This window comes from Macaca fascicularis, chromosome 18, assembly GCF_037993035.2.
Source record: "Macaca fascicularis isolate 582-1 chromosome 18, T2T-MFA8v1.1".
Taxonomy (NCBI): domain Eukaryota; kingdom Metazoa; phylum Chordata; class Mammalia; order Primates; family Cercopithecidae; genus Macaca; species Macaca fascicularis.
The window spans coordinates 1737643-1765629 of NC_088392.1; the positions used below are offsets into that span (position 1 = coordinate 1737643).

General features: G+C 42.2%; 1 protein-coding gene across 50 annotated transcripts in view; it reads right to left on the bottom strand.

Moving 5' to 3' along the window:
• Positions 1-27987, bottom strand: part of ATP9B (ATPase phospholipid transporting 9B (putative)) — a 296871-nt gene that overhangs the window by 147835 nt on the left and 121049 nt on the right. For 40 of the 50 annotated variants that reach the window (XR_012427204.1, XR_012427206.1, XR_012427202.1 and 37 more), the window contains 2 exons: positions 18159-18234; positions 11163-11239 (listed from right to left, as the gene is read on the bottom strand). Coding sequence is in view for 32 of the 50 variants with exons in the window: in XM_065533602.2 (XP_065389674.1) it covers positions 11163-11239; positions 18159-18234 (153 nt within the window). In the remaining 18 variants the exon portion in view is untranslated. The remainder of the gene's footprint in view (positions 1-11162; positions 11240-18158; positions 18235-27987) is intronic. The other 10 variants (XR_012427207.1, XM_074022650.1, XM_074022652.1 and 7 more) reach the window with 1 other exon arrangement.

Genomic DNA, 27987 nt, shown 5'->3' on the forward strand with positions numbered 1-27987 from the left:
CTCACCCACTCACCCACCCACCCATCCATCCGATTCACCCACCCATCCATCCGATTCACCCACTCACCCACCCACCCATCCATCCGATTCACCCACTCACCCACCCACCCATCCATCCGATTCACCCACTCACCCACCCACCCATCCATCCGATTCACCCACTCACCCACCCACCCATCCATCCGATTCACCCACTCACCCACCCACCCATACGTATTCACCCACCCGCCCACCCATCCATTCCGTCATCAATCCCTCCACTCACCCATGCATTAACACACACACACGGCGTGTTCACTGCAAGGACTTGGAAACAGCATATCGCAGTACACATGAGCAAGCCCAGCTCCCAGAACCTGACTTCTAAACAGCACTTTTTGCTAAAAGGAACCCAGAGCCAAGCCCAGGGCTGGAGCAAAGAAAGTACAAGATGAGTCTGGAACATCTGTCTGTGGAAGTAGGAATAAAAAATACTAAAAAATGATGGGTTCATGATAATATGACAGAGAAGCCAGCTTAAAAGGCTTGCAAACGCCAGAAAGGGGACAATGTAAAGGTCAATCAAGGATAGTAACAGGTTATAACCCACTGGTATACAGGACCCGACGCAGAGCGGGCGTCCGGTCAGTGCCTGGTATACAGGGCCCGACGCAGAGCGGGCGTCCGGTCAGTGCCTGGTATACAGGGCCCGACGCAGAGCGGGCGTCCGGTCAGTGCCTGGTATACAGGGCCCGACGCAGAGCGGGCGTCCGGTCAGTGCCTGGTATACAGGGCCCGACGCAGAGCGGGCGTCCGGTCAGTGCCTGGTATACAGGGCCCGACGCAGAGCGGGCGTCCGGTCAGTGCCTGGTATACAGGGCCCAACACACAGCGGGTGTTCAATGTGCACTCCTTTCATAGCCTTCTACAGTCTCTACACTACCAGAGCATTTATCCTGTAGAGCACTGCAAAGTTTCCATTTTTATTAAAGATAGGTCCACCTCCCCCACACAAACTGTGCATTATTTTCATGCAAGTCCTCTTTAAATCCTCTTCTGGCTTCTTGTGTAGGCTGTCCCCCATCTACTGTGGGTGAGCAGCATGGGACAGAAGAAGGGGTAAGGCCCAGCTCCTGCCTCCAGGGCAGGTGAAGTCTCGTGGAAGAGGAGGCACGTAAGCAAAACGTTATCATGGCTTGACTCGTGTTCACCATTGTTCACTAAGCATGGACCCTGTGCAGGGCACCAGAATACCGAGGTAAACAGAGTCCTCAAAGTCAAGAAGCCAACATTTCAATGGAAGAGGCGACATCTACCTGCACATTTTGTTACATCTCTCCTGAGAGCTGAGACAGAAAGGCAGGATGCATCATGGTGGCCACGGATGGGGGACAAGTCTTTGTGGCCAAGCCCCAAGAGTGCAGAAGACAGCAGTCTGAGAAAAACGCATGAAGAGTAAAGCAACCGTGGAACACAATGAAGATGCTGGGGCTCGCCACAGAGCAATGGAAATCTTTTGAACAGTTTTAGCCAAAGAATGAACCATATCAAACCTACATTTCATAAACATGACTCAGGCTGTGACGTGCAAAACACGATGGAGGGAGAAGGGGGAGAGGGCGGCAGAGCGGCCGCCGTCGCTATCTGGGTGAGAAATGACAGGAGCTTGAACTCTGCACTATGGACTCTGAATGAGGCTGACAGAAAGGAGGGAAGCTGAAGGGCTTGAGAAGCCCTTGCAGAATTCATGCTGCCGTAGGAGGAGGCAGTGAGGACAATGGAGAGGCGGAGGACAGAAAGATGCCCTAGGAATAGAGTCACTCAGACACTGAAGACAGTGGCCGCCCTACGACTGTGGGACCGAACGGTCACTCAGCACTGAAGGCAGAGAATTTAGCTGTACTGCTTAGAAATGATGAGATACTGTCAAATATAGTTCTTATTTAATATGCAACAAATAATCAGAACTTTACGTAAAGCTAAGTCTTTCCTGTGATACAAATCAATTACTTCAAATAATAAAAATGCTTGTGTTTTTTATTTGGAGCACCTGTTTTCTAATTAAATTCATATTTAAAGGGAATTTAGGGATAATATCTAAGTTTTCTAGTTTAGATATCTGCTATACATTCTGATAGAGCTTATGCCCCAGATGCTATCAGTAGGACTGTTTTTTCAACACTTGGCATTTTCTTTACTGCTTTCCTGAAATTATAAGTTTATGTTCACACTACAGATGAAGAACTACAACTTCTAATTGTGAGCAGCTGTCATATCTAAGTGTGCCGGCTACGCAAGTGAAGGCTGTGCTAATGTACCCTGAAGAGCCACCCTGGGTCTAGTCTAGAAGCTATGGAATTAGGTCATGGTGGGTTTGTTTTCTAGTTAATCTTTTCCTGATGAGGAACTGAAACACTATGATTCGTGAATATTAACAACAGTTATCAAAAAAAAAAAAAAAAAAAAAGCATTCCAAGAGTCTTTTTATCTCTGTTGATTTACCGCAATACTACTAATGTATTCTACAACATGTAGCTCTTTGGTGAAGCACATGGGCACATTTTAAAATAAGTATTTAAACTCTAAAATATTTTATTACAAGAAGGCAACTGTTAGAAAAATTAAGGGATTCTATGATTGTATGCAACAAGATAAAATTAAGTTATTTTATTGTAATCCTTTAATATAAATCAATATAACTTTTAAAATATTAATAAATTATCCTTTTTAAAACAAGAAAGCTAGTCTCCAAAACTGCTTTGATATTTCAAGTTGCAAAGTACACCACAGCTGGCTCTATTTTGTTCTATGATCTCAAAATGTCTCGACAAGTATTCAGATAACAAGCACCAACTCTAATTCACATAATGGCTCATGTCACCTATCTCTCTGCCAGTGAGACATCTGAAAGCATCTTTTTATCAGAAACACAAGTCAATATACCCAAGGGATTACAATAACTGCTTGAAGCAATTTGTATTATCATTTCATCCTTGATGTTCTTGCTCTGAGTAACTGATTATTATGAATGGCATGAAAATGGCAACCTGTCACAATTGATTTTTCCTTAACCTCCACAAGAATTTTTCTCCCTTAAATGTAATCAAGTCTCATATCATTAAATATGTCTGAGGCTAGCTTTTATAAACGAGTCCATTACTCAAGTTGTAGTCCTTGTAATTTGAACTTTCACCAAATACTACTATAATAGTAATTGCTTAGTAATAAAAATTTTTGTTTAGTCTTAAAATTTTCAAACTTTGAGTAGACTCCATCTTCTTTTAAATCTGTCATAAGCACTAGGATGCGGGAAAATATTCTAATCCTCACCTTTAAGAATTCCTTTTAATCTCAGAATTTTCCTCTATCTATCAAAACAGAAGGAATTTATTCTTACCTTCAAGTCTGGATAAAACATGCTGCATTTTTCAAAAGTCCAGGGAGGGGAACCAGGAAGTTGTGTCCTCAGGTCCCATTCCAGGGGATGGGATCAATACAGGCAGCTGTGCTGCTGACCTTGCCTACATGGGGCCACCCTCTACACACCACTTCACCCAGACTGTGGTGACAACCAGGCGTCACAGAAATAAGAAAGGGAGTTCAGGCAGCAGCCAAAGTGTCTTTTTTTTTTTTTTTTTTTTTTTTGAGATGGAGTCTTACTCTGTCACCCAGGCTAGAGTGCACTGGTGTGGTCTCAGCTCACTGCAACCTCCACTTACTGGGTTCAAGCAACTCTCCTGCCTCAGCCTGTCAAGTAACTGGGATTACAGGCGCCTGCCACCACGCCCGGCTAATTCTTTGTATTTTTAGTAGAGATGGGGTTTCACCATGTTGGGCAGGCTGGTGGTCTCTGCCTGCCTAAAAAAATAAAAGATGAAGACTATGAGATAAATACAAATTATTTTTTGGAAGAAGTGCATATTTAGGATAAAGCAGCACAGTACCCGTAACTACAGGACAGGCAAGCAGGAAACATCTGTTGAACTCAGGGTTTAGGGATTTGAGTGATGTTTTTCTCCTTAGCTTTCTGTACATTTAAAATTTTTCATAATACGTTTTTCTTTTCTTTTCTTTTTAAAAAAGCAGCTTTTTTAAAGAACAGAATGACCAAATAAAGGCCAAAAAAAAAAAGGCCAAAGAAATTTGGGGATGTTAGATGAGAGGAATGACAAGTTAAAAAAAAGTAAAAAAAACACCTTTATATAAAACTGGTTAAATACCTAACATCCATCAACTTAACTGGGAGGATAGGTGGAGTTCTGTTTGTTTCTTTGTTCTGAGACAGGGTCTGGCTCTGTAACCCAGGCTGCAGTGCAGTGGTATTATCTCAGCTCACTGCAACCTCCACCTCCTGTGCTAAGGTGATCCTCCAACCTCAGTCTCCCGGGTAGCTGGGATTACAGGCACATGCCACCACACCTGGCTAATCTGTGTATTTTTTGTAGAGAGGGGGTTTTGCCATGTTGCCCAGGCTGGCCTCGAACTCCTGGGCTCAAGTGATCCGCCTGCCTTGGGCTCCAAAGTGCTGGGATTACAGGCACAAGCCACTGCGCCCAGCCTGACAGTTTTGAAAGTATAACACACACTATTCCTCCAGGAATCTGCAGCTGAGATGGGGCAAGTCCTCCTTATCAGCTGAATCTGTGGAAGCAGATGGCTGCGGGAGGCTGGCGCTCTTCCAGACGGAGCTGAGAACGCTCCTTCATGTCCTGCAGGAGGACATGAAGCCTCTGCTGGGGCTGGGATGACTCGAGGGGAGTCGGTGGTAGAGGTGGTGAGGGCCCATCAGAGGCTTAAGACCAACAGGGAGCGCCAGGGCTCTCTGTGTTGCTGCCTCTGCAGATGCACTGGGACTTGCACATGGTAACAACAGGTACCAAGGACTCAAGGCCTGGTCTCAGGCACGCAGTCTTATGGGCTTTATACCCTCTGCTAGAGTCAGGGAACAGCAACACACTGGAAAATGTCTACTCGCTTAACCATTCTATGTAGCAGGGATTATGTGGATGATTTTTAAGGCAATTATATCCCAGGAACTTCCTAGTCTAGGCCACACCTACAGTGGAAGGCAACAGGAGAAGACGCTGCAGGTGCTGAGGCAAAAGCACCACAAGAGGCCCAAAGGCCGACGAGAGTGAGTCAGAGGCAGCAGGGCCCAGCAAGAGGGCATGACATCCCAGAGCTCCCGCTGAAAAGAAAAGAAAAGAAAAGAAAAGGGCACTCTCTTCTTTCTTACTGCTCTCTCATGGAATAAAGAAGATTAAATAATAAATGTGGTATTCATTAAATTGAATTTATATAAAAGATCTACAAGCAACAGTGTAAGACTTGTCTCCCTAGAAGATCAATTACTGGATAAACCTAGAAAATGTGAAATAATGCTCAATTTGCCTTGACATACAATCTACAATAGTGGCTAGATTTTTTTTAAATTAATTTTTTTTTTTTTTAATGAGACAGGGTCTCATTCTGTTGCCCAGGCTGGAGTGCAGTGGTGCAATCATGGCTCAGTGCAGCCTCAAACTCCTGGGTTCAGGCGATCCACCCACCTCAGCCTCCAGAGTAGCTGGTACTACAGGCACATGCTACCACACCCAGGTAATCTTTGCATTTTTTGGTAGAGACAAGTTTCGCCATGTTGCCCAGGCTGGTCTTGAACTCCTGGGCTCAAGCAATCTGGCTGCCTCAGCCTCCCTAAATGTTAGGACTACAGACGTGAACCACTGCACCTGGTAGAAAATATCTGTAAGAAGGAAACGAAGCTCTCCAAAGTATTATACAAAAGCTTATAATTTTAGATAATCCAGTGTCTGTAACAGCCTCCGAACCTCAACAACTCATTTTCATCACTGTACTCCAAATCTTACCACCAACAACTACTCTGCTTCCAAAACTTCTTGTCCATAAGGAGCCCTCTCACCTGCCATCCACCATCACGACTAACTGTCCCTGCCTTCTCTGCTGACACATCCACCTGCAAACCTCTGGACCAGCCCAGCAGCCCATCTCTGCTTCTGCACTGGGGCTCCTGAACATCAGACCCAGAACAGCCATACCCTGGTTACTGGCACCATTTTAAATTACAGATTCCCAACAACAGCTGGGTCCTGCACATTGCCAACAAGGTATGAGCCTAAACTGTTAGGCTCCTGTCCTTCTTGATCTCTTCAAGAACTGTCTCAAAGTCTTACCATGTTGTATCAATTTCACTACCTAAAGTGTTGTTAAAATTAACTTCTTTCTTGTATCAGACTTTACTGAAGCATTTTTTAACCTTAGGAATGTAAAGCAATTTTGTGAATTGTCAGGGTCCTGCTATACACACTGTAATGAAGATAGGAAAAGAGAGAAAAAAGGAGGGAAGAAGAGGGAGGAGAAAGAAAGAGAAGAGGGGAGGGAGACAGAAAGAGTGCCACATTGATTGACTGTAAATATTTTCTACAAATGAAAGAAGTAATGTCATAGTTCCTGTGGTGGCCATATAATACTATATGATTTTCTTTTCAGTAATCTTATCCTCTTATGTTTAAATTACTACTGGATGCCCACTAAACTTATTCTTCCATAGAATTAATATTTTTATTTATAAGACCCTCTATTCTTTGACTAAAGACGTTAATAGTTTTGTGATAAGGATTTTTCTCACCAGGAAAAAAAAAAAACAAAATCAACACAATCTTTTCCCTTACAGTATAATCAGTCCACTTCTCATCACCACAGGCGCCAACATGGTTTGGGCTGCCTGCTCAATATGCTCAGAATTTCCTCTCCCTCGCCCTGGACCTGGCTCCCTCAACAGAGCACTCTCTCCTTCCCCTGAACTCTTGGAAGAGCTCTCCAGCTGTGACTGCACCTGAGCTCCACCCTAATAAACATACTGTCCGTTTTAATTTTACCAAGATTTCCTCGTTGCTAAAATTACTAACCTCTTTTTCACTTTTCACTCCAAATGACCTTCTCTGTCCCCAGCACACTGTTGACTACTAGCCACTCCCTAAAATGCTTTCCTCATTCATTATTCTTCTCCTGGTTTCTCTTCCTCTGCTTATCCCTTAAATATTGGTATTCTTCCGGGTTCTGTAAGGTTCCTCTTTTTTGTACATTGAGTAAAAGCCCTGGGAAATCTTGTTCGTGGCGTTGCTGCTCACAAAGTGTTTCCAATTCTCCCTCCTTCTGCACATGAGCTAGAAGTGCAATTCCCTGACTCCTTGAACTTGGCCAAGGCCATTTAATTGTTCTGGCCAATGAAATGTGACCCATATTGCTCGCTGGCAAAGCCTTAAGAATCAGTCAGTATGTAATTGGCCACATCAGTATTTTCTTATCCCAGTGGTCATGGAAATGTGTTTCCAAGATGGGCCCTGAGGGATCATGACCAGCAGGAGCTGCCAGCCTGCGCCGGACCCAGGACATGGGGAACACATGACAAGAAGCAGGAGCTGCCAGTCTGCGCCGGACCCGGAACACAAGGAACACAACGCTGAGGGAGCCACTGTGGAGTGTGAGGCACTTTATTACCACAGCAGCACTCAGCCCATCCTGACTGATAACCCCACTACTCATTCAAAAATATGTATTTCCAGCTCAATTCCTCTGCTGACAATGAACTCCAATGTATCAATGTCCCAATATGGCTTCTACTCAGAGAGCTGTCAGAACTGAGTGTTAGAAACATTTTTGCTACCTGAAGAAATCCACCAAAGCTCAGGTAAATGATGAGATGAGATTTCCCCTGTACATGTTTACTGTTTTGTTTGCACCAGCCTTCTCTGAAGCCCAAAAGTTTGCTCGTTTACTAAGCAAAAGAAAAACACCACAATGTCGTCTTCAGAAAATAATGTACCAGCAATAAATAAAAAATAATAATTTCCACCTTCCCGTCTCTGTTCAGAGACCAGTGTCACAATCCTTTTCCACTCAACATGTATCAACACCGAGGCTTTCCCTGGATAAATTACATGTTACCTTTCGCTCAGTGTAGCTTGCTCAAAACCTTGTCCTGAATTTTATTCTTGTAAAACTAGCATTTAACACTCAGAACTATTTAAGTCTATATTTCATTTCCCTGTTATGTTATGCCTTAATTGGATGTTTAAACACCAAGTCTAAGGAAAATCTCCTCAGTAGCTTCACTATCAGAGTGCTTGTCTTGAGACGCGTCACGGTTCCACGCCTTGTGATCTCCCCGGCTCTACAATCGGGAACCCTCTTCTTCCCAGTTGTCGTGTGGATTCAAGACATAAAGCAGGTAAAGTTTTAGGAAAGTGCCCACCAGGTGGTCAATGCTCTCCAAGCCAGAGCTAGAACTGCTATCATGAATCCCTAACTGAGCATGTATTAAGCAACAGGAAGATACCAGTCACTGAAAGAACACTTTTACATCAGGTTGAAAAGCTAACATCGTCAGCAGCAAGAAGTAAATCCAATTCTGTAAAAGTCAAAAGACGTCCTTTCAATTATGATGTATATTCTGCCAACACTAAGCAAATTTAGAAGGTTATTTTTTAAGAAAGGAGAAGAGGAAGAGAGGAACAGGGAAAAGAAAAGAAGAGGGAGAGAAGGAATGCACACACAGTGGAAACTGGAAGAATTTCTAGGCCATGTGGTAGCTTGACAGTACAGAACCTAGTGGCTTGCACAAACTCGTTACAAAACAACCATTTCTTGACTGGCAATCGGGGTTGGGTTGAAAAATGATGCCACTGAAAACCATTCATTTTATAGAAAAATAAAAATTTAGGTAACATTTACTGAGAATCTGTCAACGTGGCAAGTTCCTTCCTAAGAGCAACGTGTAGATGAGCATGACCTTGTTCCCAGCAACCCCGCGAGTCCAACCCCACTTCAGAGAGGGGAGGGTGAAGAGGCTGAGTGACACACGAGTGTGCACCAAGACCTGGACACAGACCCACTAGCGAGGCTCCAGGGCTGCATTCCAAACCGTGCTTGCAAAACTAAGAGGCCGCTCCAACTCAGAACCAAGACCCTGAGTAAAGAGCTTGACGAGCCAAAAATAACAGGTGTATAAGATGAGAAGAAATAATAAAGTGGAGACTGAATTGAGGAAAAAATGACAGAAAATAAGTTGAACTGAAGAAAAAGGTGGGCTAAAAAAGGAGTCACAGTAAAAGGCAGTGTAGCTTTAAAGATTTTAAATTCATATTTAAAATTAAATTTACCCTCAAATATCATAAATGCAAAAGTAAAAAGATTTAGGAAAAAAAATCCTAGAACTGTACATACATTAGAATATTCTAGTTTTGTGGTTAGGTGCGGTGGCTCACGCCTGTAATCCCAGCACTTTGGCAGGCTGAGGCAGGCAGATCACTTGAGGTCAGGAGTTTGAGATCAGCCTAGCCACCATGGTGAAACCCTATCTCTACTAAAAATATGAAAATTAGCCAGGTGGGCTGGTGCTCATCTGTAACCCCAGCTACTCGCAAGGCTGAGGCAGGAGAATCGCTTGAACCCAGGAGTTGGAGGCCTGCAGTGAGCCAAGATCACACCACTGCACTCCAGCCTGGGCGACAGAGTGAGACTCTATCTCCAAAAAAAAAAAGATGTTCTAGTTTTGCTCACATGAAAGAAATAACATAGCACTTACCAGAAAACACGTATAAATACTTATGTGATTCTAACTCTATATATGATTACTTTAAAAATTTATTTTTAAATAATTTTAACACTATTGTAGAATTACTGACTTGAATATATTTGAAATGCAAATTAAACTGCAATGCAAGTCTAAAGAGAGAACTTTCCCCATTACCACAATTAGAATTTATACTCAGTAGTAACGCAGCATTTTTCTTTGACTTTAGCAAACATGTTACACACAGATATCTGGAGTTCTGTCAGGTACAGGAGATGCACACTGGATTTCCCGAGTGCACAGCTAAGGGCATTCTCAAGGCAAGCCCCAGTGAAAAAGCAAACAATCGACACAGAAGGCCTCACTCTACTTACTGCCGCAGATGGCCTGGGGCTTTATACGGTTGGTGGCATGTTACTAATTTTCGAAGAGTTAACCATTTTTAAAATAACATTCACCTGAGAAAATGGAATACATCTTGCCCAAACTTTTTGAGACAGAGTCTCACTCTGTTGCCCAGGCTGAAGTGCAATGGTGCGATCTTGGCTCACTGCAACCGCCACCTCCAGAGTCTGAGCCATCCTCCTGCTTCAGCCTCCTGAACAGTGGGGACTACAGATGCCCATCACCATGCTGGGCTAATTTTTGTATTTCTGGTAGAGACGGTTTCACCATGTTGGCCAGGCTGGTCTCAAACTTCTGGCCTCAAGTGATTCACCTGTCCCAGCCTCCCAAAGTGCTGTGATTAGAGGCGTGAGCCACTGCACTTGGCCTATCTTTTCAAAGAATTATTTGATTTCCACTGTGTTGTAATAAGACTTCCAGCAAAAGACAGCAAAAGATAACCTTCACTATTAATTATCCACAGAGTGAGGCATAAATCCATGTGAGGATTTTTTGTTTCATCTAAATGCACACAAATTACATTTTAAATAAAAATGAGTAAAATCAATACTTAGGAAGAGCTTCTCATTAACTGTACATTAGCACATACTGTGAATTCATCTCATATACGGTATCACGATGATATCAACTACTGAGGAGTCAGACTTTTTGTTAATGATTTTACACACATGTTGGATGCATAAATAACAATTTCAGAAATATAATCAATTCAGGATATAATCAAGCAGCCTTTAAAACTAATCTTTGGCTTTCAATATGCTTCTTCTGACATGCAAATAAATAAAACTGGCTTAATACTATAACATCAAATTAAATACTATAAAAACATTAATATAGATTCCTTTATTTTAAAATGAACTATCAACATAAAAGAGTGCAAACTGTAAAATAAATAGACTGAAGATAAGAAATTAGCCACAATTAACTGTCAAATTACGGGCAAATTATGTATCTAACCATGAAAATTTAAGACACATATAAAACTGATTAGCCAAGCAACGATACTTTTGGAAATTCGCCAGTATGAGAATGTTGTTATATAAACACAGAGAATTCATATGGTAAATCACCAACATTTTCGAAAGTCTACTTTAAGCCAAAAGAATGAGCTTTCAGAACTATGCAGACTTTCTTGCTGAAAGGAAAAACAAGATCGTTAAGGCAGTTGCTCCTCAATCTAGCCTACCTTATTTTTTGGATTGGATGTGTTCATTACACTTCGAGTCTCTTTTCCAGTATAAATGACAACACCTATTACCGTACCTGCAAAAACACGAAAGTGGTCCTTATAGAAACACTTCACAGATGAGTAAAAGATAACACTTTCTAATTCATTGTTTTGATGGAAAGCATTATCACACTATTTTATATAAATTTATCCAACAGTGTATTTAATTTGGCTACTTCAAGAAAATCTAATCTCAGCTTTAAAAATGGCCTTTGAAAATGTCAAACGATTTGTTAAGCAATACAAATGTACCTACATATAACATTAGGAAATGTACTAACATTCTTTTCACTGACAACAGAGACAATGACAATGGCCTTTCACTACTGTCTACTGAAACGGTGGTTCTATCACTGAAGGTCAATGAAGAGGCTATATTCTTAACTGATCAAACTTGTCCTTTGACCTTCAAATAAAGATGGTACCAGTTGAACCAGTTTCTTTTAATGTATTTCCACTGTAAAGATCAAAGTATTACTAAATATCAGTGACAGTCTTTGCTAATATTTCAAAATGTATACAATTAAAATAGAAATATTATAAAAAACAGTATTTGACTTTGCATTTATAGAAGCTATTACTCTTTTTTATACGTGTCAAAAAGATAACAATAATTTGTAAATTCAAGAGAAAAGAATTTAAAAAACCCTTGGTATGGCCGACAGACTGCAAAGGCCAAAGGGCGCTTGGCTCTAGAACGTCAGTATTAAAATCATGGAAGCCTCTTTCTACAACCACAGCTACATGTTATTTATGCTCCTAGTTTTCATCCTTAATTTTTTGTAAAGTTTGAAGGTGAGAAACACAATTAAGGTAAGAAAGTACATACACATAATGTGCAACTACCATTACAGAATTAACTATAATAATCACACAAAAACTCTTTGATGTCACGTTAATTTAACACGTAAAATGTAGAGTGTCATACAACAGGCTCTTTGAAGTAAAGATGATTGACACGAACTCTCGGCTTTCTGTGAACCTTGATATTTAACATATTGTACATATTACATAGCTTACACCTTCCTCTCTAGAAAATCTAGGAACGGGGAAGGTATGAAGTATTCCCCAGCAGGGATATGTGCAGGGATTATATATATTTCTCTTTTAACTGAGTGCCACTGAGAAAGTGTGAGGCTTCAGTTTGTAAAGTTCATGAAAGGCAAGGCCAGCTCACACCTGGAATACACGCTCCCCGATGCACAAATGCCATCTTTATTATTATCGTCCACACAAACTTCTGAGATTAGATGACTATACTTACTCTGCAGGGAAATATTAAATACATAATAACACAATACTATAAAAAGCTTTCAAAAAGAGATCACAGAATTACTTTACATCAGTGAAGCTAAATATTAAATATTACCTGATCAGTATTTTCTGTTTTTCCAATCTAGTTTAACTAAATCAAACTATAAACATCCCACTAATGTTAAATTATCACAATGATGTAACAAGGCAAACTGCAAAATTAACTTATTTTTTAACATTAACAGAATGAGCAATGCTCAGAGAAGTCTTTGCAAGAATTAATCAAGCTAGAAACCCCTGACCTGAAAGCAGGCTGATGAACCAAGTGGACTCTAGAGTGGCCTTACAATGTACAGCACCGAAATTCAATGTGATAAAGGACAAGGCATACGTTATACATTTTTAACAGAGGTCCTGGTACAATATTTGTATAATCTGTTAAAGTTTGCTAAAGGCTCTCATAAGTATTCTCTCACTTGATTCTCATGAAAAATGACTACTTAGTAGAATTAGATTAAATGAATTTTTCTGACTGTCATGCTTTTTAATATCTAACGTATAGTATCAGTGCAGAAATATCTGGAACATTTTCCATTCTCTTTGACAAAGGGTATGTACTTATGAAGTAGAATAGGCTAAAAGACTGAGTAAAACCTGTACACACGGCAAAAAGAAATAGAGGAAAGGGGTTAACTGTGGATTGTGAAAATGAGACACAAGAGGACAACAAAATATGACCAACTCATTTTGTGTCTCAGAAGAGAACGGGAGACTGAGTATGACAAATATAAAATGTCACAAAGATTTCTCAGTAAATGAAATACTTAAACAGGAGAATTCCAAAACTTTAACCCATATTTTCAGTGTAAAATCAAGATCCACCTCCCTCACAACGGGCTCCAACTGGAGAAACTTCTACATCAGAAAGATCTGAGTTCAGGATCATGTTGGTAGATTGAAACCACAACCACAACAACAAACCAGTTCTTAACAGGACCCTAAAAATGGTGGTGGTCCAGTATTCATCATTAAATCAAAAATTTAACTCCATTTATCCCAAGAAAACATTTAAAAAGATTTAGGAGCACTTAATCTTCAAAGCCAGTGGATTACATTTGCCTGATCCGTAACTGGACACTTCAGACTGACTACAGGTAAAAATTAATATAAAATATTCAGATGCTTTGGGTCCAAAAAGGGAGGCATAAAATATGACCACATTTACTCCTACACTCCACAGATCCCGTGACTAGGGCCCTTGAGACTTAGCCTACTTCCAAGAGGCTACTATGTGGACAGTCTGTAAGTCATTCTACAGTCCAACTCTGTTCAATCACAATTTCATGTGAGTAGGATAATTACTCCCTTAGTTATTATGTGCCTTCTTTGCTACATGCTATATAGAAAATTTCATGCAAAATTATACCACCTTCTAATTGACTACAGTTGTATTTTAAGCAAATAACTTCCATGATGCAAAGCAAGACAAAGAATGCTAACAAGGTCAAATTTTGTAGAAAAAGATACTCTCCTTTATTTAAACGTTTCTAGTTTATATCACAAAACATAATCCAGCACTTCAAAACAAGCAGTCCACTCAATATTTCAAATGACAGGCCTATTGCAACACTTTTAGTTGCTATTTTTAACCACTGATATATTATGTTTAATTTGCAGATAATCAACCAATCCTCACAAATTCAAATTAAGATGATTCACAGAAAACTACATAAAAACACAAAATATAAAACCTAGACCACTTTAACAAAACAACTAATGGCCTTAAACTAAAACATCAAAACGATGTGAAATGCTTACTAAAAGTCAACACGTATTTCATGTGTGTCTAATGAGAGACAGAGGTATTAACAAATCAACGTATTTGTTGACCCTCAATTATATACCCAAAACCTGCTAGATGCCATTAGCAAAAGCAGGCAGGACCACATACACCAGCCTCTGGAACACACTCCAACTCGCAGATGCCCTCCAGGAGCCAATTTCCATAGAACCCCAGTGTGTACTGCTCACTGGGGCAGGTGCTCCCGGGCTGGACCCGATGATAGCAAGGCAGACACTGAGCACTACATATACAACTCCAATCACACACCAAGTGCAAGAAAACTGATGAAGACCATGAACTGAGCCCCAGCATGTAAACGACCTAGACCAAAACTGATGCACAGAGTACAAATGAGACCCCCAACCAAGGTCTAGCGTCCACACGGCCGGGACACAAAGACACAGGAGACCCGCACCCAGGTCTAGACATCACGCAGCTGGCCCACTGAGTGACAGGTGTGCGTCCACATGGCCAGGGATTGCCCTCTGACGGCCCCGTCACACTTTTGTCAACCTTGCCTTAGGGAGCCGAGCTTTCCTTCCAGTTTTGTGACAGCTGAGTATCAGGAACACTCCTTTCTATGCTCATCATGACAGTAAACACAACAGTTCTCCAGGACTCCATTCTGCATTTTACAGAGTAAGTGTTCTAAATCCACATGGGAAGTGAAACCTCAGGCAGCACAGCAGGCTCCCTGTGTCCTGCCTTGGGTCGCCTGTCTGTGTCTAACCTGAGTCCTGGTTCCCATGCACTGAGAACTCTAGGACGGGGAGGAAGGGCCAAGTTCACTTCCCTCCAGAGTCAACTTGAATTCAACTGAGATACGACTTTTAAAGTATAAGAGTAAAAGGAATTCTAACTTGTAATCAATTACAAAGAATGCAAGAGTGCTTAGGTTACTCTGGAAATCTTAGTCTTTCAAACATTCCTTAGGACATAGCAGTGTGGTAAATATATAGAATGTGGTAACTGTTCACATTAATAGGCTTTTAAATAAAGATATGTATGTACTAAAAGAGTTGTAATTAAAGAAAAAGCTTACATTTAAAGATGTTCGAATATAAACTAACATTAAAGGCACCTTAATTAAGCTTCTCGAGTGGATTTTTTTTTTTTTGAGACGGAGTCTCGCTCTGTCTCCCAGGCTGGAGTGCAGTGGCCGGATCTCAGCTCACTGCAAGCTCCGCCTCCCGGGTTCACGCCATTCTCCTGCCTCAGCCTCCTGAGTAGCTGGGACTACAGGTGCCGCCACTGCGCCCGGCTAATATTTTGTATTTTTTAGTACAGACGGGGTTTTACTGCGTTAGCCAGGATGGTCTCAACCTCCTGACCTCGTGATCCGCCCGCCTCAGCCTCCCAAAGTGCTGGGATTACAGGTGTGAGCCACCGCGCCCGGCCGAGTGGATGGTTTTAAAGCCATCTTCATGCCCACTAGGAAGACACAACACTGCATGTTAGATGGCAAAGAGAACAGAACGGGCAGGACGGGGCCGGCATGTCACAATGCCTAATTCGCGTCCAATTGGTCGGGTCCACTTGCCAAGGTCATCAAGAGAACCGAGGTCAGGAGAGAAAACTTGGTTCAGGGAACTGTATCGGATGTCTCAAAAGCCTTTAGCTCGAGCAACTTCAGTCTCCCTCAGGAGAAGGGCCACAAATCAACAGTACTAGGGATCAGTAACATTTAATACACGTTTACACAGCACCCAGGAAAAAAAGATGAAATTTATTTTAAAAAGAGAAGCATTACTATCTTCACGAATGATCCTTAATTAAGAATAAATATCGTGAGATGGAAGAAATAGGCTGCAATAACTACGTATGGAAAATGTAAGCTTTCTCCCCATGTGTCAGCTTCTGAGTCCTGTATCATAAATGCTTTCGTGTAACTACTGAAAGTCGAGCACTCAAGGACACTGGCTTCAGGGGAAGGCACAGCTGGACTCCATTCTGGTCTCGGTGTGGCCTGGCTCTACGGTAACTGGCAGAGGGAACACACCGCCTGAGTGCAGCCATTCACGTGAGGCCAGACCGGCACTGACCGTACTCACCACCTAGCGGAGAGGCTGGCAACACTCATGCCTCTCAGCAATGCCAAGGCAGCAGCATGAAGACAGCTGGAGGGCAGGTTTCCCCGGCTGAATGTGCCTGCCCATGGCGTGAAGACCCCTACAGAGCCCAGGGTCCACGTGTCCACCCCGGAAGAATCCTCCTGGCATGAAGTCCTTCTCAAGGCCTACAGAGCCCAGAAACTGGCCTGCTCACCTCTGAAGTCTCTTCATGGAAAACTGTCCTTATTCTCTTTGTATGTTGAGAAATTTATGTATGTATGCTTTATACATACACACACACACACGTAACATTTATATCATACACAGATGTAATTTATATATAAATAACAGCAAACACCCACAGAATTGTCACCTATTAAAACTGTCATATACCCATCAAGCATTTTTTAAAGACACAGAACACTAGGATAAGATTAATCCTCTTTCAAATTCTATCCTCCAAAAAGCTAACATGTGTACTCCTCCTGGAGTTCGTTGTATAGTTTTGCATAGTGCAGGCCAACAGTTAAACACAAGCACACAAAGCTGCCCCGTTGTGTGACACCTGCCTTCTCCAGGGACCTGGCACACTGGCCCTTGGATCCTTTTCTTCAAGGTACTGTCTCTTGGTAGCAGGCTGCTAGCAGGAATGGTCCTCACACTGTTCCTGCCGCCCGCCTCATCCTGCCACATCTGCATATTCTTTAAATCTAATTTAGATGTTTCTTCTTCAGAAAAGCTGCCCTTAGACCTGGTCTATATAAGCTTATTTTCTTTTGTGAGACAGAGTCTCGCTCTGTCACCCAGGCTGGAGTGCAGTGGCGCCATCTCAGCTCACTGCAAGCTCTGCCTCCAGGGTTCACGCCATTCTCCTGCTTCAGCCTCCTGAGTAGCTGGGACTACACATGGCCGCCACCACGCCCGGCTAATATTTTGTATTTTTAGTAAAGACGGGGTTTCACCGTGTTAGCCAGGATGGTTGATCTCTTGATCTGCCTGCCTCGGCCTCCCAAAGATGGTCTTGATCTCCTGACCTTGTGATCTGCCCGCCTCAGCCTCCCAAAGTGCTAGGATTACAGGCTTGAGCCACCGTGTCTGGCCTATAAGCTTCTTTAATTACAAAATTTCCATGGCATTCTGTACTTGTTTGTGTTACTTAGCACAGTAACGTTATCTAGATCACCTTCTTAATCTCTGTCCACAAAGCCATAAGCTCCCTGAGGACAGGATCTGTAACTGCCTTGCCCCAGACCACATCACCATGCCTGGTGTAGAACAGGTGCTCCATGCACATGCATCGGGGAGTGAGTGGCATCCAGGCGAGAAGGGCTACCAGTATTGGGCAGCGCTGAGAAGACATAGCTCCGACAATCTAGCCTCACATTCCGGGCTGCCATCACCTTTCGGGCACTCTCTTCCAGGGCGCCTTGCTGCTAAGCCCCATTACTGGCACCAGCATCAACATCAACCCATTCCTGCTTCTGTAGCGTCTCTCATTAAGGAACACTGACAAGTTTGTCAATAAACAGGTCAAAGACGAACAGAATATCCCTATACTCTTGCACAAAGGCTGCATCACCTCTCCCTGTCTCGGGCCTTGCGAACCACGTGCAGTGTCTGAGGAGCAGCACAAGCCTCATCACAAGCTCCCAGGACTGTCTCAGACCCACTGAGCTGGAGTCTGCATTTAGCAAGGTCCCTAAAGATTTCAGGGCACTGTGAGAAACACTTGTTTGGAGTCCCTGGACAAAACAAAGCATCATCTATCCGGGAGCAACCACACTCAGAGGAGAATGCTTTCCTTACCCGATGCAACAACGGTGCTTGCCCACAATGTATTTTCTATGCTGAGACTTTCATGAACGGGCGGGTCACTGTCTTCCTGTGCAGGGAGACAAAAAGAAAACACAACTGTCAAATAAGTGACTGTTCATTATTCATACCTTAGATATCCTCAGTGTTAGAAACAGGTCCGCAAGCTCAATCCAAGTGAACAGCAGTGCAAAGGCCCTGCAAAATAGAAGAAAAAAGGGACTATAAAAAATTGAAAGTACAAGTTCAAAGAAGTCCCGTAATCAATTAATTGCTTTCAGTGCTTAACATTAATACACAAACAAAATAATTCTAAATTTTCATGAAAGTACTACATCTTCTAATATTTATTTATTTATTTATGAGGTGTTATTATGTCGCCCAGGCTGGTCTCAAACTCCTGGGCTGAAGCAATCCGCCCATCTCAGACTCCCAAGTAGCTGGGTTTACAGTTGCATCCAGCATGCCTACCTTATTCAACTACATCTTTAACACGTCATTTAACAACACTCCTGGAAAGGTAGAAAATATTAGCACAGAAACAGCCACAAGTCAACTCTTCAACATTTCTTTTGCATGCATAGCATAATGTCCTCTTCCTATCTCTCGTGAAGGACAAGGGCAATGCTTTTTAAGTGTACATGTATTCACGAGAGAGAAAATGCTTCGTGAATATTGTTGTAAAATAAACATATATTTTTAAAATGTATTTCTCTTAAATTCCTCTTTAAAAGTATGCTATTATTGGCCAGGCGCGGTGGCTCACGCCTGCAATCCCAGCACTTTGGGAGGCCGAGGCGGGCGGATAACAAGGTCAGGAGATCGAGGCCATCCTGGCTAACACAGCGAAACCTCATCTTTACTAAAAATACAAAAAATTAGCCGGGCATGGTGGCGGGCACCTATAGTCCCAGCTACTCGGGAGGCTGAGGCAGGAGAATGGCACGAACCCGGGAGGCGGAGCTTGCAGTGAGCCAAAATCGTGCCCTGCACTCTAGCCTGGGTGACAGAGCGAGACTGTCTCAAAAAAAAAAAAAAAGGTACGCTCTTATTACACTAAATATTCTTAAACAAAATTCAAGTAAGTTATATGATGCTAACTACCTAAACAGATAGCAAGCAAATATGGCCACACACCAGTATCACAACAGCAATACATACAGTCTAGTTTTACATTTACACTTTCAATGTTCATATTCAGAGAAGAAAATTACAATTTAAAATCTGGGAATTTTTCATCTTGATGTAAAGTCACAGCCTACATTTTGGTTATGGAAGCCTTACTAGAATAAAGGACCGCAAGCGCCACAGCCCTGCATCTAGAAGTAACACAGGGAAGACGTCCTGTGTGGGAGGTAATGACCTCACCATCTGGATAGGGTAAAAGCCACACACTGTCCTGACTGCCGGGCGTCCGTCTCCCGTCAAATAATGCCACCTCCACAGAACTGTATTTTATTATGAAATGGTAATTTGCTATCAGGATATATAGCTTAAGAAAAGAAAAAGAAATCAAATTTGAAAACGAAAGAAATTGAAAACATATTTTCCAAAATAATCTGCATGTACAAAATACGTTTATGCTACTGGTGTTTCCCTTCTATTTACTTATCAAGCCACTTTTAAATGATGTAATTTTGGCCATTTTGCTCATTACTTGGGAGATATTGGTTGGTCATTTTGCTCATTACTTGGAAGATATTTGCTAGATATTTGATTCTCTCATATACTTATTTGTGAAGCACAGAATCTAAACCAATCCTAACAGTTTCCAAAATATTTCCCCTAGTATGTCAATTATTTAGAAACTAAGGTATTTTCAATTACATTCAATCTGAGGAAGGGGTTTGGCCTCCAGTTGCCTTGTATGCCTGAAATAGCAAGCCCAGGAGTTGGGAAGCGTCCTGCAATGCAGGTGCAGCTCAGAGTCAGACTCTCCGGGCCCTGGGGATCGTGACCCTTCCACCACATCCCTTCACAAGAAGCAACCACCTGACCTGAAGACCGACCTTAGCATCTGAGCCTTTGGGGGAGTGAAGGCTATGATGCTGGGAATTGTTTACAACACAGCTGGAGTGCTGTTTCTTTGAAAAAAAAAATCATTTCAAAAATAGACACTGGCATCTAAATAAACAGTACCTTGGTTACATCATCTACAATATGATCTCAGTAGGCACAAGTGCAATGCCAGCCACAACAAAAGCCACAAACAGGTCTTCTCAGGGACGTCAAGGGTTTTAAGGAGCAAGTGCCCTGCAGTCACAGCTGGGATGGAAACAATCTGTCTGCAGCATGTGCTGACTCCAGCATGGACCAACTACTATTCCTGCAGATACACAAACACCTTCAATTCTACGGTCCCTTAGGAAGTTCTTCCTTCAACCCCACAGCCCCTGAGGAAGTCCTTCCTTCAATTCCAGTTTATCAAGTACAACACGTTGCACGCTTTGCTGAACTTAGCAGTTACACTTACAAAAATCTGATAATTAACCTGTACTGATATGCAAAATAGTAAGGATATATATTTTTAAGTGGAAAACCTGAGAATTATATTATCCCAATATAAGTCTGCATGTTTACAGGGGAAAAGAACTTAAAAGGAAGAGTCAAAAGAGTAATACTAGTATCCGTATCAGGAAGGGAGGAGGGCTGTAAAAGTGGTTTATACCTTTAACTACTTTATTTTTATATAGTTTCATACGAATGGTAATATGTTTACAAATGTCAATATATACTGGAATCAAATTAAGCTTCTGCACAGTAGCAAACACACCACCGTTACAGTCTTTAAAACACAGAAGAACATTCAAGTACTTAATTTTCCAACACTGTTCTTGTTTTTTTCCACAGAAAATGCCAGATGGAAATTGCCTTTTGTTTACTTTGTTTATAACTAAAGTAGCTGTTCAAAGTACAGGCATATAATTTATCCAATGCTGAGATAAACAATCCAGAAAAACTGAGTTACCCCTATGACTTTTATGATTTGATAGAACAAGAAAAATATCAACTTTAAAGAAAAAGCAAGTAGCCTCTGTGGATTAGACCACTTTGTAACTGAATTTAGGATTGCACCGAAATGGGTAATTTCTGACTCATTCAAAAAATGGTGTTACAGTCTAACTCAGCTTCACACTGTGGAAGAAACAAAAAAAGATACATATCCTCATTCCTACTTCCCAGATACAGTTGGCATGGTATATCCTTTACCTCCTTTACCTGCTGGGAGTCTAGAGGTTCCAGTGTTGGCAGAGCCAGCTGAGCATACAGTTGGCATTAAGAAGTCAAATACTGAATTCTATATTTATCATTTTAAGGCATGAAGCAATACAATTTCTGTCTACCATAAATTCAGAAGTTTATTGTATCAGAGCAACTGACATGTTTCTAATCCCATGTTTTATGGGTTTTACCTTCCTAGCACCTAGCACAGAATAGGCAATGAACATTGTCCAATAAATAAAAGAACACTCATGAAATTCTTTTTCTAATATCCACAGGAATCAAGATGTCTTTACCTCCAGTGCCTACTAGCACGATGCTAAAGAAATGAGTCACCTGCTTGTAGTTAATTTGAGTCTCCTTCTTTTAGGAAGCATCAGGTACCTGCTCCTCCACGCCCTCCTGCCTGCTGTTACTCTAAGCTTCCTGCCTCGATCATTCATCAGGTACCTGCTCCTCCACGCCCTCCTGCCTGCTGTTACTCTAAGCTTCCTGCCTCGATCATTCATCAGGTACCTGCTCCTCCACGCCCTCCTGCCTGCTGTTACTCTAAGCTTCCTGCCTCGATCATTCATCAGGTACCTGCTCCTCCACGCCCTACTGCCTCCATGATGCACCAGGTACCTGCTCCTCTAGGTTCTCCTGCCTGAAGATGCCCATCATGACTTCACCACCCCAGTAGAAATTCACACAACTGTATTCCCTTTAAACTCTTCCTAATGATTCACTTGACGTGAAAGTTTAATTATTGATGCATGTCAATATTTTAGAACTATATTTTCTCCTAATGTCAAAGTCCAAGAGATAAGGGCATTAAAAAACATAAAAATTTTAGAAGGGTTTCTCAAATGTAAACAAAAGTTTCTATATAATTTAGTTTTAGAAATTTTAGCTGGTTTCCTGTTACTTTTATATGACCATTTTTTCATATGAATGTTTCTGTTTCTCTCTAACACAATTTTATGTTGAAGAAAACACAATACCTACGCATTTTTCTTTCAGTTCTGGAATGGCAATGATTGACTATAAACATTAAACATTTTTCTAACATGGAGAAAATTATTCCAAAAGGTAGTTTTTTACCAGTCTCATGAAGCACAGAATAAACGACTGGGAAGACTTTATCTTCCCAGTCTTTTAGATAAATAAATTATCTCTAAAATGTTCCATTTTGCTTTCCTTCTCTTTAATGGTCTATAGTGTGAATAGATAAAATGTGCTTGGGTGAGGACGCAAAATGTTACCATTTCATGCTGTTCTCTCAACAGCACACCCTACTTAACAAACAGCAGAGGTTTGCTTTTTTGAAGGAGAGTATTTTGGCTGAAGAAGACATGAACAATGGTAAGTGTGCTATGGTTTGCAAAAGAAATTACAGCAGAAAATACATTCTCAAAATGACGAACTTGGAATGTGACGTTAAAGGACCATAAATACTGCTAATATTTCAAAACTGGCTACAATTTCCAAATCCAAACTTCCAGGAGAGTACATATAGATTTTGAACAATTAGTAAAATTAGCGATATCAATCATTCACATAATGAAAAAGGTTATACAGTCAGTAATTTAGGTTGTTCTCACATTACCTGAGAAAAGCAGAAGCAGACACCATCACAGCCCCACATCTATATTAAATTCTGCACAGGCATCAGCATGCATATTGAGTATATTGCCACAGGGACCTTGAATTAATTTGCTCTAATTCCGTATTTATTTATTTTTTAAGACAGGGTCTCACTCTGTCACCCAGGTTGCAGTGCAGTGGTGCAATCACAGCTCAGGGCAGGCTCTACCTCAATCTCACAGGCTCCAGCAATCCTCCCACCTCAGCCTCCCAAATAGCTGAGGCTACAGGCGTGCTCCAGCTGTAGCCATCCCACTAGGCTAATTAAAAAAAAAAAAAAATTTAAATTAGAAATCAGGGGCTGGGCACAGTGACTCACGCCTGTAATCCCAGCACTTTGGGAGGCCGAGGCGGGTGGATCACTAGGTCAGGAGTTCGAGACCAATATGGTGAAACCCTGTCTCTACTAAAAATACAAAAATTAGCTGGGCTTGGTGGCACACGCCTGTAGTCCCAACTGCTCGGGAGGCTGAGGCAGGAGAATCGCTTGAACCCGGGAGGCAGAGGCTGCAGTGAGCCGAGATCGCGTCACTGCACTCCAGCCTGGGCAACATAGCGAGACTCCATCCCAAAAAATAAGTAAGTAAATTAGGTCTCCCTATGTTGTCCAGGCTGGTCTCGAACTCCTGGGCTCAACTCCCACCTCAGCCTCCCAAAGTGCTAGGATTACAAGCATGAGCCACCATGCCCAGACAATTTGTTCTAAATCTTATTTAAGTATTTAAGCTGACACAAAAGAAAGATATCTTTTGTCTTATATTACACTATAAGAAAGGAAGTTAAGTGGATACCACTCCTTAACAATGCCCAGTTGATAAATTTGAATTTAACTGAATTCAATTTTCTCGTTACAAACAAGTTATTTATCATGTCTTTATTTTCTTCCTTTTTGAAAAATACACACAAAAATCAAGAATTTTCATCAAAATAATTCGGATTTCAGAATGGATATATCTTAAAATGAGAAAAAAAAGTTAGAAAACATCAAATAAAGGCAATGAAAGGCTATCTGTTTGAATGAACTTGCAGTAATTTGCACAAGGTAAATGTGTCTTCAATTAGCTTGAAAACCAGAAGGAAGTTTCTCTCTTTTGAGTGGCACAGCCTTCCACAAGTGGCCACCATCACCAGGTCATTGGCACACGTCTCGTGCCTCATGGGGTGAAGCCATTCCCATTCCTAAATTCAGTTTGTGCTCAACACTTGGCACTTGCACTTGAAAGGCCAACCGACTGTCCTGAAGTAACGAGGGCAGCAGCCAGCACCTGCTCCTAAAAGGGTGTGTGGGAGCCTCAGGCTCTAGAATCTGGATGGCAACTCAGCATTGTGGCCTGGAAATTCAGTGCCCCACCCAAGTCTGTTCTGATGAAAACAATTCCACCTCCGCCTCTGCTCTGACCCCGCGGTTCCCACCTCCGCCTCTGCTCTGACCCCGCGGTTCCCACCTCCGCCTCTGCTCTGACCCCGCGGTTCCCACCTCCGCCTCTGCTCTGACTTGGTCGGTTCCCACCTCCGCCTCTGCTCTGACCCCCGCGGTTCCCACCTCCACCTCTGCTCTGACCCCGCGGTTCCCACCTCCACCTCTGCTCTGACTTGGTCGGTTCCCACCTCCACCTCTGCTCTGACCCCGCGGTTCCCACCTCCGCCTCTGCTCTGACTTGGTCGGTTCCCACCTCCGCCTCTGCTCTGACCCCGCGGTTCCCACCTCCGCCTCTGCTCTGACTTGGTCGGTTCCCACCTCCACCTCTGCTCTGACCCCGCGGTTCCCACCTCCGCCTCTGCTCTGACTTGGTCGGTTCCCACCTCCGCCTCTGCTCTGACCCCGCGGTTCCCACCTCCGCCTCTGCTCTGACCCCGCGGTTCCCACCTCCGCCTCTGCTCTGACTTGGTCGGTTCCCACCTCCGCCTCTGCTCTGACCCCGCGGTTCCCACCTCCGCCTCTGCTCTGACCCCGGGGTTCCCACCTCCGCCTCTGCTCTGACCCCGCGGTTCCCACCTCCGCCTCTGCTCTGACTTGGTCGGTTCCCACCTCCGCCTCTGCTCTGACCCCGCGGTTCCCACCTCCGCCTCTGCTCTGACCCCGCGGTTCCCACCTCCGCCTCTGCTCTGACTTGGTCGGTTCCCACCTCCGCCTCTGCTCTGACCCCGCGGTTCCCACCTCCGCCTCTGCTCTGACCCCGGGGTTCCCACCTCCGCCTCTGCTCTGACCCCGCGGTTCCCACCTCCGCCTCTGCTCTGACCCCCGCGGTTCCCACCTCCGCCTCTGCTCTGACCCCGCGGTTCCCACCTCCGCCTCTGCTCTGACCCCGCGGTTCCCACCTCCACCTCTGCTCTGACATAAACAAATTTACTCACAAGATATTCAGAAATGTATCTTTATTATCTGATATTTGGCAATTTCCGAGAAACCTTCATTATAATTTCTTAATTAAGCCCACTTGGTCAGACAGCATATTTTATTAGTTGGCTTTTTTTTCCTAAGCTTTTTTCTAGCATATCTTAATAAATGTTCTGTGTGCACTGGGTAAACTACCCATCCTGCTGCCTTAAGTCTCTGTATCTATCAATGGGGTCAACTTCACGGACAGTGTTCTTCAACACTATAGTGTTCCACTATATCCTTACTGATTTTCTCCCTACTCATTTGTTCAATTATTGAGAAGTGGGTGTTAAAATCTCCAACTATCATAATGGGTTTGTCAATTTCTCCTTGAAGTTCTAACAGTTTCTGCTTCAGGTACAACCGTGTACAACATAACAACATTTCAGTAGACAATGGATGGCACAAACCACAGTAGTCCCATCAGGGTATAACAGAGACGAAGCATTCCTACTGCATGGTCATGCTGCAGCATCGGAAAGTCATAGCATTAGACATGACTCACGTTTTGTGGTGACGCTGGTGAAAACAAAACTAGGGGCTGCCAGTCATGAAAGCCTAGGGCATACAATTATGTACAGTACGTAATATTAAATAACAAACAACTGTGTTACTAGTTTATGTGTTAAACTAGTTGGGCCACCACGCCCAACCGTGTCTTTGTTTTTTAACAAAAACAGTTTAAAAAGCAAAATTTTTAAAACTTAATTTAAAAACTAAAAAAGACTACTGACTAGGTATATAAAGACAACATTTTTGTACAGGTGTACAATGTGTTTGTGTTTTAAGCTAAGTGTTATTAATAGAGTAAAAAGTATTTTTAAAAATTAAAGTTATAGGGCTGGGCACGGTGGCTCACGCCTGCAATCCCAGCACTTTGGGAGGCCGAGGCGGGCGGATCATGAGCTCAGGAGTTCGAGACCAGCCTGACCAACATGGTGAAACCCCATCTCTACTAAAAATAGAAAAAAATGGCCAGGCGTGGCAGTGTGTGCCTGTAACCCCAGCTACTCAGGAGGCTGAGGCAGGAGAACCACTTGAACCTGGGAGGCGGAGGTTGCAGTGAGCTGAGATTGTGCCACTGCACCCCATCCTGGGCAACAGAGCAAGACTGTCTCAAAAAAAAAAAAAAAAAAAAACCGATAAAGTTATAGGAAGCTGAGATTAATTTACTATTTAAGAAAAACATTTTAAAATAGGTTGAGTGTAGCCTACATGTAGTGTTTAAAGTCTCCAGTAGTGTGCAGTCATGTCCAGGCCATCACATTCACTCACTGCTCACTCACTGACTCACCCAGACCAGCTTCCAGTACTGGAAACTGCACTTGTGGTCAGTACTCCATACAGGTGTACCAATTCTTCATCTTTTATACAGCATTTTTACTGTGCCTTTTCTGTGGTTAGATACACAGATGCTTACCACTGTGTTACAACTGCCCACATAATTAAACACAGTAACACGCTGTACAAGTTTGAAGTACAGGAGCTACTACACCATACAGCCTGGGTGCGTAGCAGGCTACACCATCTAGGTTTGTGTAAGTGCACTCCGTAACGTTTGCACAATGACGAAATGGTCTAACTTCTCAGAATGTAACTCTGCTATTAAGCAATTCATGACCGTATTTTGCAGCTCTGCTATTAGTGCATAAATGTTTAGGGCTTGTCTCCATAATAAACCCTTTTCTCATGATGCTCTGAGATGTACTTTGTGTGATATTACTATAAGTAACTGCAGCTTTGATTAGTGTTGGTATGGTATCTATTTTTCCTTTTACTTTTTACCTGTGTTTTTAATGTGTTTTCTTATAGGTACCATATATTTGAATCTTGCTTTTTTACACAACTTGACAATCCTGGCCATTTAATTGGGGATTTAAACCATCTAATTTTAAACTTAGGTTTATGAGTTTAATTTCCAAATACCTGAGGATTTTTAAGACTTTTTTTTTTTTTTTTTTGAGACGGAGTCTGGCTCTGAAGACTTTTTATTTATTTCTAATTCCATATTGTAATTAGTATGTGTGTATATATATAATTACAATTTTAAAAAAATATACTAAGACTTGTATTCTATCCAACTATAGTTGGGATTGTTCCATGAGATTTTGAAAAATGTGTATTATGTAGCTGTTGCATTTAATAATATCTGTCAATATGCTAAAGTGCCTTCCTAATGTTATTTTAATATTCTATAGTTTTAATAAACTACATGTCCGTATTCTATAGATTAGAAGGAAAAAATCCATTCTTGTAGATTTTATGTTGCCTATTAGTTCGATCAGTCTGGGGGTACTATGTTTTTCTCCAGTCTGACAGTCTGTGCCTTTTAACTGCAGAGATGTTTAATTACTGAGTCAACCATCTTGCTCTTTGTTTTCTACTTGTCACACCTGGTATTTCGTTTCCTGCACCTATCTTTTTTCAGGGGAAAGAAACCAGTTGATCCCACTTTAGCATCTAACTTCGTCACCTCTATTGACTTCTTTCTTTTTTTAGTGGTTGCTCTGAGAATTATTGTATGCAACCTTTACTTATCACAGGTTACTCTGAATCAATATTATATCACTTAACACATAATATTTTTTTAAAAAC